The 13,178-nt window shown below is 44.2% G+C and overlaps 1 protein-coding gene across 1 annotated transcript; it reads right to left on the reverse strand.

Moving 5' to 3' along the window:
• Positions 1–258: 258 nt before the first annotated feature.
• Positions 259–12,272, reverse strand: LOC311113815 (tripartite motif-containing protein 16-like). Its single transcript, XM_084189114.1, has 6 exons — positions 11,611–12,272; positions 11,102–11,197; positions 1,769–2,002; positions 1,475–1,634; positions 1,290–1,349; positions 259–1,053 (listed from the first exon to the last, which is right to left on the reverse strand). Exons 1-6 carry the CDS (start codon positions 12,205–12,207, stop codon positions 542–544), a joined length of 1,659 nt encoding a protein of 552 aa, XP_084045240.1. The 5' UTR covers positions 12,208–12,272; the 3' UTR covers positions 259–541.
• Between the last annotated feature and the right edge of the window lie 906 nt (positions 12,273–13,178).

A 13,178-nucleotide genomic window follows, 5' to 3' on the forward strand; every position in this document is an offset into this window, starting at 1 on the left:
ATGTTGTGTTGATACCATGTTGTGTTGCTACCATGTTGTGTTGCTACCATGTTGCTGTCATGTGATGTTGCTACCATGTTGTTGTCATGTTGTGTTGCTACCATGTTGTTGCCATGTGGTGTGGCTACCATGTTGTGTTGCTACCATGTTGTTGCTATGTGGTGTTGCTGCCATGTTGTGCTGCTGCCATGTTGCGTTGCTACCATGTTGTTGTCATGTTGTGTTGCTACCGTGCTGTGTTGTCATGTGTTGCTTCCATGCTATGTTGTTGTCTTAGGTCTCTCTATATGTAGTGTTGTGGTATTTATTTTATTTTATTTTTTATCCCAGTCCCCGTCCCTGCAGGAGGCCTTTTGCCTTTTGGTAGGCCGTCATTGTAAATAAGAATTTGTTCTTAACTGACTTGCCTAGTTAAATAAAGGTTAAAAGCAGCACTATTACGGAGATAAAACACAGGATAGAATGTTGATGTACAAGATTAAAACATTACATTTGAACAAATATAAGAAAATATCATTTGTATTCATTAAGTGGGCCCCTACTACAGTTTAACCAGCTCAGCAGTACCAAAGAGATTAAACCCAGGATAGAGGGGCTGAGTGAATGTGGTCTGGACTCTGTGGAGGAGGGTCATTGTGTCAGAGACACTGTAGAAGGACAGAGTTCCTTTCTTGTGATCCAGGTACACTCCTACTCTGGAGGACTGAGGGCCTGATACTTTAGTCCCAACATTATTGTGTATGAACCAATAACTACCACTATAGTACTGTAAACTCCAGGACTTGTTATTGTATCCAAATCCACCATCTGTCCCTGTTCTGCTGATGTCTTTATATGAGACTGCTGTATAAACATCCTCCCCACTCCACTCCACCTCCCAGTAACAGCGTCCAGACAGACCCTCTCTACACAGAACCTGACACCGGTTGGTGAATCTCTCTGGATGGTCAGGATATAGTTGGTCTTGGCCTGTACATGTCACCTTTCTGTTCCCTTCAGACAGAGAGAGGCGTTTGCCTGCTGTGTTTGGGTCCAGTGTGAGCTGACAGGAATCTGGGAGAAGAGCAGAGCAGAGACCAATGAGGGGAGTTAGAACAATAAGTGAAGTCAGATACTGTATCTACCCTGTCTTTGATTAGAGCACAGCAGAGATCAAATCAGAGAAATATGAGGAGTCAGATAGATACCCAGTCTTTGATTAGATCTACTATTGCTATATATTTCTAGAGGGATTGTTAGGAGTGTCAGTAAAAAGAGACTGTTAGTTACTTCAGAATAAAGAGACTCACATTGTAAGAACTGTTCTCTGGTCTTGGGCTCTGGAGGCAGTACAACATCCACTATATTCACTATAGACACACAAACACATTCACAGAGAGAGGGAATGTTATCATCATACCATATTGCACATGTATATGACTAGTAGGGAACTTTCAATGGTCTAAAGTTGATGTTCTTATTATTTTCAACACACCTGTAGTGGAGATCTTGGTCCATTCTCCTTTAAGGACGTCTTCTAGTTTCTCTCTCAGTTCAGACACAGTCTTACTCACATCTCCAAAGTACTGAAGAGGACGGACAACGATGCTGGGTAAGTCTGAAGATACACTGGTACTGGAGAGAGACTGATAACTCTGGAGAGAGAGAGAGAGAGGGGGAGAGAGAGAGAGAGAGAGAGGGAGAGAGAGGGAGAGAACAGAACCAAATGATTGAGAGTTTCACATTGAGTTTTAGTTTCATATCACATGTATCAAGGCAGTTGAGTTACCTGGAGGAAATGGATGTGATCCTCTGTGTGTGAGAGCTGCTCCAGCTCAGTGCTTCTCTTCCTCAGCTCAGCTATCTCCTGCTCCAGTTGCTCCAGGAGTCCTTCAGCTTGACTCACTTGAGCCTTCTCTTGGGCTCTGATCAGCTCCTTCACCTCAGAGCGCCTTCTCTCAATGGAGCGGATCAGCTCGGTAAAGATCTTATCACTGTCCACCACTGCTGCCTGTGCAGAGCGCTGTTGAGAGAGAGAGAGAGAGAGAGACTGACTTGTCTTACTTTAATGAGCCATCCTCATTACACTAACACCCCTACCCCTAAAAGCACATTGCGTGACACCACAACCTCCACACAATCACATTATCCAGTACCCAACACCACAGTACAATACACCAACCAGCACCACATTCCAACCGTCCATCCAACCCCTCCTCTCCAGCCGTACAGACAGCCCCCCTGAGCCCCCATTACCTCCTGAAACATCTCCACACTGTTGATCATTTTGTACAACTCAAACTCAACCCTAAGGCGTCAACAGTAATGGCATTACCCTGGCAACACAGAAAAAACATGATGAACAGTCTGTCATTGCAGAAAACGGACACCCCTCCCCAACTCCCAGGTCAACCCGAGCCAACCAGCTATTGGTGTCCAGGGCTCCATGTAATACCCTCCACTGGACGACCCCTGACCTTTCCAGCACTGGGAGCTTATAGAGCCCCTCCACCTATACCCTGCCATGCTCTCAGCCCCCACAACCCCCTGCCACTGATGCCCCTTCACTCCCACTAAGCTCCTAATGTGTCTAACCTTGACACTGAGGGAGTCAGAACGCTGCCACCCTGACCATAAAATGTTTACTAACTTGCGCTGCAGGTCCACAAGCAGACCACCGGGGGCGTTGAGACTGGCCAATTTAAGCCATAGAGAGGATGCCACCAAGTTGTTGATGATCAGCACCCTCCCTCTGTATGACACTTGGGAGATGAGCCACCTCCACTTCGTCAGCCTCGACACCACCGCTTGTGACACTCCTTCCCAGTTCTTCCTATCCCAACCCTCCGAGCCCAGATACACCCCAAGCATCTTGAGCCACTCACAGCCCCACTGCAACCCCCCTGGAAGCTGCGGAGGTGCCCTGTCCCTCCATGCCCCACATAACAGAGCCTCACTCTTGCCCCAGTTTCCCTAAGCAGAAGACGCCCCCTCGTAAACCCTCAAACTATTCTCCAGGGCCTGTAGGTTCTGCTCATCCCTAACCAACACAGACGTCATCAGCGTATGCTGACACTGCTATGGCTGTCCCCAACCCTATGCCTGGCTCCCACACTCCCTGTAACCTCCTGCGTAGCAGGCCCAGAAAGGGCTCAATAACAAGAGTGTATAGCTGCCCTGACAGAGGGCATCCCTGGTGAATGCCCCTCCCTACCCAGACTGGCCTACTGAGCCCTCCCCCCACCTTGACCATACATGAAGCCCCAGCGTACGACCACGACATTACGTGGTCCTCTGTAGCTTAGCTGGTAGAGCACGGCGCTTGTAACGCCAGGGTAGTGGGTTCGATCCCCGGGACCACCCATACACAAAAAATTTATGCACGCATGACTGTAAGTCGCTTTGGATAAAAGCGTCTGCTAAATGGCATATTATTTATATTTATTTATTTAACATTTGAACACAGGCCACAAAATTCTCCCCACAACCAAAACAACACATTGAACAGATATTCATGGTCCATCCTATCAAAGGCTTTCTCCTGATTATGAACAGATTGTCTGTGTTTGAGCGTCCTGGTACACAGTACGTTTGGTCCTTGTGTACAATAGAGTCCAGGTGGGACTTGAGTCTGTTAACGAGGACCTTGGTAAAGACCTTATAGTCCAAATAGAGCAATGCCACAGGCCTCCAGTTCTTTATGTCGCTCAAATCCCTATTTTGGGCAGGAGAGTCAAAGCCTCCCGTCTACAGCTTAGCGACAGCTCCCCCACCCCGACGCACTCACGCAACACACGTCCTGTAAAATAATTCCCCAGAACTTTTTATAAAAATCCACAGGCAGACCGTCTGAGAGACAGCAGCTGAGAGTTTGTGAAAGGCCAGGGAAAGGTCTATTTGATTTCTCTGTGACAGAGAGAGTTTGGAAAGGTCTGTGAGCAGAACCTGAGAACACCCAGGATAATAATAATAATAATAATAATAATATGCCATTTAGCAGACGCTTTTATCCAAAGCAACTTACAGTCATGTGCATACATTTTTAAATATGGGTGGTCCCGGGGATCGAACCCACTACCCTGGCATTACAAGGGCCATGCTCTACCAATTGAGCTACAGAAGACCACAGAGTTCTGCCCTCTATAAATCAGAGTACAACTCCACAGCCTCATCTTCCCACAACAGAAGTTACCCACCCATCAGGCTCCCTCATCTCCTCACAACAGAAGTTACCCACCCATCAGGCTCCCTCATCTCCCCCACAACAGAAGTTACCCACCCATCAGGCTCCCTCATCTCCCCACAACAGAAGTTACCCACCCATCAGGCTCCCTCATCTCCCCCACAACAGAAGTTACCCACTCATCAGGCTCCCTCATCTCCCCCACAACAGAAGTTACACACCCATCAGGCTCCCTCATCTCCCCACAACAGAAGTTACTCACCCATCAGGCTCCCTCATCTCCTCACAACAGAAGTTACCCACCCATCAGGCTCCCTCATCTCCCCCACAACAGAAGTTACCCACTCATCAGGCTCCCTCATCTCCCCCACAACAGAAGTTACACACCCATCAGGCTCCCTCATCTCCCCACAACAGAAGTTACCCACCCATCAGGCTCCCTCATCTCCCCACAACAGAAGTTACCCACCCATCAGGCTCCCTCATCTCCCCACAACAGAAGTTACCCGCCCATCAGACAAACGTAAACAATGGATTTTCTTGGTTTCCCCACTCTGTTTCTCCAACCCAAAAGAGCTTGGAGCATCCATCTCCCTCAACATGGAAAAACTAGCTCTTACAAGGGATCCTTTTGCTTTCTCTGAAATAAAAGCCCCTAGGTCCCTGAGTAGTTCAGATAGATTATCTTGTAGCCCCACCCTACCTTGCCCCACCAGCTCAGCCTCCACCTCACTAATGAACCCCTCAAGCTCCCCCAGTACTCTCCTGGCCTCTGAAGAGGAAAAATATGTATACTGCTGACAGAAAACCTGAATCTGGGCTTTCCCTACATCCCACCACTGACTGAGAGACTCAAACTCCCCCTTCTGCTGTCCCCACCTCTCCCAAAAGCCTTGGAAGCTTGAGCAAAAAGTGACATCTTGGAAGAGCTTTACATTGAATTTCCAATAGGACACCTGCCTGGGCCCTGGTGAAACAGAGAACTGAGCCCTGTACTAGGTGCAGACACATTTATGAAAGCAAAGACAAGGTCATTGATTTTGGCTCTAACCACTAACAACCTACCCTTACACACCTCTTTTGCTACCCCTGCACTAAGATTTGTGCCATGGCTCAGCACCTGCGCCCCCTTCCACCAGACCCCCAATATACTTCATTAATCACATCACTGTGTGTCTCTTGCAAAAAAATCACGTTTAAATGTTTTTGTTTGACATATTCCCCCAGTCTCTGCCGCCGTTCATGTTAAGGAAGTCTAACCGTGAAATCTCCATAAGAGGTGGGAGGGAAATCACCACAATCAGAAACCAGTAGAGAAGCCCATAAAGCCACCATGCCAGAAAAAAACATCAATTTAAGCAGATTCTGAAGACATGCCCTTAAGAACCCATGACCCATTTTCTCAGCCTATACCGCTTCCTGGGTGAGAGGACACTAAACCCCTCATTCTTCATCAGGTGTTGTACTGATCTTACAAACCTTCCAGGATCAATCAAATAAGACTCCAGCAGAACCTTCTTTTTCCCCTTTAGTCTCCATCAGGAACCTAGAAAGTTCTCTCACCGTATATACTGGGCCCTCAGCTTGACTGGCTGTCAGCTCTGGATCCAATGAGCCGTCTGAAAACGAGACGCCTTGTCCTCCGCTCCCGCAGACTCACCTCCCACCTCTTCCTCCTCCTCCATTGGCAAGGTACCGTCCTCCTCCTCCCCAGTCTCTGCCCCCCTGCACTTCCCCCCTGATCAGAGCCTCTTCCCCAATGACAGGCAATATTTCCTGGGATGAGCCCACCAAGCCTTTGTCGACCGGAGTCTTCAGCAACCTGCCTCTGCTCACGAAGCCATAGCAAATGAATTGAAATGAACCAAAGCTGAGCCTCTTCTGAATGGAATGATCCTTAGAATTCAATTTTCCCTAAATGGCACCAAAAAATGTCTACCTTTTTATTTTACCACTACAATCTGTTCTTAGGACAAAACAAAAAAATAAGTAATAAATAACAACTGGTGTAGAAAGTAAACATCCACACCTCGATGGTGCCAAGTGTGCTTATATCTGCATTACCAGGAAGTAGGATATTTTTTACAACTTCTGACTATTTCTGGTCTAGCGACAATTGGTAACAGCATTATACGCTGCCCAAACTTACATCATTAGAAATAATAGGTTATCTTGATTAAAATTATGTAGAACTTCAAACCACTAAAATGAATACATATATTTGACATAATTGGTGAAATAGACAGACATGTCCCTATTTCCCAAAACAATGGCAGTCTGAAAGTTCTTAGTGCAGTCTTTTATTTAACCAGCTTACCATTTATCTACGACCATTTGCCTTTTTGTGTTTAACATTTTGTGATTTGTAATCTAGCGGTTAAGAGCGTTGGGCAGTAACCGAAAGGTGGCTGGTTCGAATCCCCGAGCCGACTAGGTGAAAAATCTGTCGATGTACCCTTGTACAGATTTAGGCACTTAACCCTAGTCGTTCTGGATAAGAGCGTCTGCTAAATGACTCACATGTAAATGTAAACTAGGCCTCTGTGAAAGCGTGGCAATAACTTATTGACTTTACATTAATCACAGACAGACTCCTCTGAAGGCAGGCAGGCAGCACACTCCTGAAAACGAACTGCTCAGCAAAGCAAAGGTTCTTTTGAGAGCTACCAGTTTTATATAGGATGCTCATTTTCAGTGTCTGTATCCAGTGTCTGTGTTTATGTTAAGGGGGTGATAATGACAACCATCTAAATATATATATATATATATAGAATATATAATTAACTAAATGTATGGTGTTTTTGGTTAATGTCAGTTTCATTGTTTGTTATGATATAAATTGTTATTTTATGGTTGTAAGTGATAAAATGAACTAGAACATCTTATATTTCGCAATTCCGAGTAATTACTACTTTAGTAAGTATATACACTTTATTTAGTACTACTGCAATTGCTAAATAATTCCAATAGATGGCAGCATAAGACCACGAATTACATTTCAGAAGATTAGTTTAGTTCTCTCCCTGGATATACCACCACTCCCCCTCACAGGAAAACTCCTGCGCAAGAGAGTTGCATGATGAGGTTAATTTTCTAACCGCGAGGGTTGCATGATGTAATTTATTGGCGGGCTGGAAGATGCACTCGTCTTTTCTATTCAGATGCGGTTTACTCCAAATATGAGATATTAAGACGGTTTTTATAATGCATGTTAACTAGGGTTGAGGTTAGCGCATCTGACAAGTGGTTATTTGGCCGGGGTTCAATACCTGCTATAGTTAATATTTTGTTGCTCTCCCAAAAGCAACACAGGCCTAATATGAGATATATAGCTAACTGTAAAGTAATGAGTGACCTTTTTAGAAAATCATAGGACATAGTCTTTGGTTGCATGCTATTTTATGCTTGTAGCCTATAACTGATGCTTTGTGGTCTTATGCAGCCATCTATTGGAAATATTTAGCAATTAAAAGTTAATTATTCACGTAAAGACATTGGTGAGGCAGCTGAGAAATAAAGTGTATTTTTCTTATTAATTCCGGAGATCAGTCTCAAACCTGCCCCACCTATGACATGCCAATTGCTGGACTTTCACATAGAGGTTACTAGGTCACACCCAGTTCAAACCACATTTAAAAAATAAAACAAATGTGTTGTTTATCAAGTGTTCTGCCTTGCAATAATACATATAATAAAATGACTAATAAAGGTTACATAGGTTTTATTTAAAAAATAACAATAAATGCTTTTTAGTACTATAATGGTATTTACTAACATAAAATTATTACTAAAATAGTTTCTAAACGTGTTCTAGGCTACCCTACCCTAGAATTAGGGTTAGGGGTTAGAGTTAAGGCTAAAATAGGTTATAAGTAGGGTTAGAGTTTCTGTATAGCACTTTGTGACATCTGCTGATGTAAAAAGGACTTTATAAACACATTTGATTGATTGATTGATTGTTAGGTTTAGGGTATTTAAAGCAAAAAAAATGAATAGGTTTATAGCTCTCTTGCTCCTCCTGAAACTGGGCTCCATGGCGGATGTAATTAAGTAGTTTATCAGAAAAAGGCGGTCTGTTCGTAAGTAATAAACGGAGGCAGATTAGCCACCACAACTCTTATCGAAAGAGGCGACATCTGCACCAACACACCCCTCACAAAAATCCCACTCACAACAAGACAAACCTTTTTCATTAACACAACCACCGCCTTGTTCATTCTGGATGCAGAGTGCAGATGTTCCGCTCCAACCTGTTCGCCGACCATGAGCAAAACTTCCCCCACACCTTTCTCCGGAACGCACCCGAAGAGACAGCGTTTCTTCTCCACTCGGTTGAGGCCATCACGCCGCCCTAACAAACTACCCCTACTCTCCCCTCAACTCTAAACGATAAACAGTGGAAACCAATAAACAAACCCTCCACCATCAGAAAATAAATTCAGAAAATACGCAAGAACCAAAAGAAAAAAGAATAGTAGCCCTCCTCACGAACCACAAATCTCTCACACAACCAACTTCTTCTTCTATGATATAATGGCAGTCCACAGACCAACGTTAAAGGTGCATGCCGCCACCTACTGTGCTGGAGTGTGTGGTCAATCACGGTTTCCAACATTTCTAAATCCTCCTACCTACCTCAGTACTTCTGAGAAAATAAAGAAGAGCCCTACTAACTTCTAATAGACCCTCCCCCATCCCCAAAATCCCTTCCAAACCCTCCCAACCCCGTCCAACCTCAATGACCCTACACTTCAATCTTTCCCTCTCTTCAACATACTTACAACAATATAACAACACATGCTCCACCGTTTCATCGACCGTACCCTCCAGACACAAACCATTCACATGCTTGCCAACCAGATGTAATGACGAGTTCAATGTTCTAAGCGCAATCAAGTAAACACCACCTCTTCCTTCCTAATCTGACTTTTGAATCTTGGTCCATCGACCTTTCTGTAAAACTGTAAACTGTTCATATAAATGCCGGCCCTTGTGTTCAGAGTACCATCTCTTCTGCCACACATCTATCAAAATGGCTCTGATCTTACATTTGGCCTCACCTCTACCCAGTGGAACATTAATATCAATGATATCTCGTTTCAAAGCTCTTTTAGCTAACTGGTCTACAATTTCATTCCCTTCCACACCCGTATGTGCTGGGACCCAGCAGAATCTCACTACTACACCCATTCTCTCAGTTATCCATAATAACATTAATACCTCCAATAGCAGGTCACTCCTATTAGATTTACCAGATGATAAACTATTCAATACAGACAGAGAATCTCAGCATACTATAATTCTAACAGGTTGTACGTCCTCCACCCACTGGAGGGCAACTATTATCACCAACAGTTCAACTGAGTATACTGACAGTTCATCTGTTAGTCTTCTACATATCTGCACATCAAATTCAGGAACGTAAACGCCTGCTCCTGTGAGCCCACTATCTGGGTCCTTGGATCCATCTGTGAAAAGCGGTAAAAAAGCATAAAATCTTCTACCAATGTAATTGTCAACCAGTTTCACTATATCACTGACTTCTGACCAATCTTTCCGTTTCTCTACCAAGGTTAGATCAACAACAGGGTCTGGGAGTAACCATGGAGGAACATCCCCTATCACCACAGAAGGGCCAACCTCCAACTCCCTCAAACCACTCTCATCAGCAAGCTTTCCAACTGTCCAACCAAAACCACTGCCTTGTCTACTAGTATATTCCCAACAGTCATCTAGAACAGTAGCAGTGGGATGCTCAACCTCACAGCCTTTCAACCCAATAAGATAATGACCATTTTTTACGCTGTATATCCAAAGGCATCTCTCCTGCCTCCACCAGTAAGGCACATACAGATGTTGATTTAAATGCACCAGTACATATCCTTAAAGCTATATACTGGATTCTGTCCAGCTTCTGAAGCCAAGTGTTGCCTCTGTTCCATAAACTGTACACCTGTAATCAATTGTCGTCCTGATCAGAGCTCTATAAATATCCATCAACGATTGGTTATGAATGGGGTGCTGACAGACAGAGAACCATACAACCAACTACTGCAAAAGTGATGGAATGAGAGAGGCAGAGACACTGTACATTGCCATAATGTAACGTTTCTTCTTCTTTGGAGTTTAACGGCGGTTGGCATCCAATATGTTGCATTACCGCCCCCAACTGGACTATAATATAAATCTATTTTACTTTGTGATACAAAATGGAAAAAGGGGAAAGGAACATTTAATTAAAAACCTTCCAACTAACCAAACACTCATTAAATACCCACTACCCCATTCCACTACTTTGACCCTATCTGCTCCTGCACCATGCCAACGGCCTGGGAGGACGGGACACCACCACTCAACACACACTGTAACTCTTCTGAAGTCAAATCTTGGATGCCCAAATACTTCTCTGCAGCTGCCACCACAATATCTATTTTTTGGTTTATTTCACTTTTGTTTAGTATCTATTTCACTTGCTGTGGCAATGTAAACATGTTTCCCATGCCAATAAAGCCCTTTGAATTCAATTGAATTGAGAGAGAGAGAGAGAGAGAGAGAGAGAGAGAGAGAGAAAGAGAGAGAGAGAGAGAGAGAGAGAGAGAGAGAGAGAGAGAGCTCCATGTTAATGTATAGGGGACATGAGTCGGTCATGGTTACTCGTGGTTATGTGATGAGGTAGCCCCGCCTTCGACTTCAAAATCAGTGTCAGCCTAATGGGGAATGACCTCTTGGTATAACGGTCAAGATATTGGTTTCTCTCCTCAGTAGACCCTGGTTCATATCCCGCCGGTTACATTAAGCAGTCTATTCTCTGAAAGGGGTCCAGACAGCCTGTTCCCAACAGTGGAGCCAGTGGGATTGGAGACGGGCCCCTCTCTCTCTCTCTCTCTGACTGGAGGAGAGAAGTGAAATTGTGTGTCTCCTCTGGTCAACAATACTCACCTTGAGACACTCCACAGCCTGTTTGAGCTCCTTCAGCTCCTTCTCTCTCTCCTGGAATCTCTGCTGGACTTTCTGCTGACTCATCCCCAGCTGCCTCTGTGGAGAATCACTCTTCAATGAGCTATCAAGCTTTATTTGTCCAGTAGATCAATAGTATAGTAATGGGACATAGGGCACATTGAAGATAGGGATTAAAATGTTGAGGAAGTGTCTGTGTGAAATTATATTATTAAGTTGTTATGTGAATAATTATAGTTTTAACAGTGCACAAAACAGGGGAGCTGATTGGGTGTTTGATAACGAATGATAATGGTGTTTGACTTTAGAAAATGGTGATACATTTGGAGAATCTGGGTTAGCATATCTATATAATCAAGGTTTGTGTTCATATTTGTTCTGCCGTGGATTGATTTCATTTGAATGATCTCATATTCAAACAGCCTTAGTTCCTACTGTATCTTAAATTATTTGTTTATCAGACAGTCACCAACAAGTAGTTCTGGTCTTACCTGTTTCTCAGTCCTCTCTGCTGCAGCTGACACTGTATCATGGCCTTTATGTTCATCCATTGAACACAGATAACAGATACACTGCTGATGGGTACGACAGAAAACCTCCAGCAGTTTGTCATGATCAGAGCAGATCTTCTCCTGTAGTTGTGCGGTGGCTTTGACCAGCTTGTGCTTCTTGAAAGCAGGAGATTCATAGTGAGATTGGAGGTGAATCTCACAGTAAGAGGCCAGACACACCAGACAGGACATGAGGGCTTTCTGCTTTCTGGTCCCAGTGCAGACATCACACGCCACATCTCCAGGTCCAGCATAGCACAGAGCAGGAGGGGGAGCAGCCTGGAGTCCTGTCTTCTTCAGTTTCTCCACCATCTCAGCCAACATGGTATTTTTCCTCAGAGTAGGCCTTGGAGTGAAGGTCTCTCTGCACTGAGGACAGCTATAGACACCTTTCAGAACATCCTGATCCCAGCAGCCCTCAATACAGCTCCTACAGTAACTGTGTCCACAGTGGATGGTGACCGGCTCCTTCAGTAGATCCAGACAGACAGAACAACAGAACTGGTCCTGGTCCAGCAGAACTCCCTGCTGAGCCATTTGGACGGTTGTTCACTCTCACACAGACAGTCGACACAGAGACTCAGATCAGTTTCGTTTCCTCAGAAGAAAGTTTGTGGGAGGGGAGGGACTTCCTGGTTCTGCCAGAGGGGTGGGGTTAGAGGGAGGGAGGGGTTAGAGTGAGAGTGAGAGAGAGAGAGAGAGAGAGAGAGAGAGAGAGAGAGAGAGAGGGAGAGAGAGAGAGAGAGAGAGAGAGAGAGAGAAAGAGAGAAAGAGAGAAAGAGAGAAAGAGAGAAAGAGAGAGAGAGAGAGAGAGAGAGAGAGAGAGAGAGAGAGAGAGAGAGAGAGAGACAGAGACAGAGACAGAGAGAGAGAGAGAGAGAGAGAGAGAGAGAGAGAGAGAGAGAGAGAGAGAGAGAGAGAGAGAGAACTGTCCACAATGTTAATAGAGACAAAGATTTGTGTTCCTAGGTTAGGGCCCTTAATATGGAATAAATTAAATAGAGTGGTTAGAATATATGAAGGGTAACAGTTTCTATGAAGTACATATGTATAATGCTTTTAATGAATTGTGTAATGCCTTAAACTTATGTGCTATGACACTAACTATAACCATCCATAATAACTAATACGTGGTTGTAAAACTGTACAATGTGTTATAGATAATTAGCTACAATGGGCAGGGGGGACTTGAAATGGATACAATGTACTGTAGCTGAAATGAATACCGTATGTATTGACTGATCATTGAGAATGATGTAACACTTTACATTACAGTGTGTTTATTGGTGTGTAATTATTCCTGTTAGTCCAGTGGTGTAAAAGTACTGTGATGCCTCATTCTTCCACTGTACTAGCAGCAGTAACCCTAGCCAGTAATAAGGCTACTGGAATGGAAAGTGTTACAGGAAATATAAAGGAAGGATTTATACATGTCATCTATGATATACTCTATGTAATGATATGTCTATGTCTTCTATATGGTGTTCTATACTGTATGTAATGATATG

This window comes from Coregonus lavaretus (genome assembly GCF_964263955.1).
Source record: "Coregonus lavaretus genome assembly, contig: HAP1_SCAFFOLD_1305, whole genome shotgun sequence".
NCBI lineage: Eukaryota > Metazoa > Chordata > Actinopteri > Salmoniformes > Salmonidae > Coregonus > Coregonus lavaretus.

Excerpts from the sequence above, each read along its gene's own strand:
- LOC311113815 (XM_084189114.1), bottom strand. The coding sequence starts at position 12,207 with ATGGCTCAGCAGGGAGTTCTGCTGGACCAGGACCAGTTCTGTTGTTCT. Across the intron at positions 1,350-1,474 it reads GACCAAGATCTCCACTACAG|TGAATATAGTGGATGTTGTA; the intron begins GTGTGTTGAAAA and ends GTGTGTCTATAG. Across the intron at positions 1,054-1,289 it reads CAGAGAACAGTTCTTACAAT|ATTCCTGTCAGCTCACACTG; the intron begins GTGAGTCTCTTT and ends CTCTTCTCCCAG.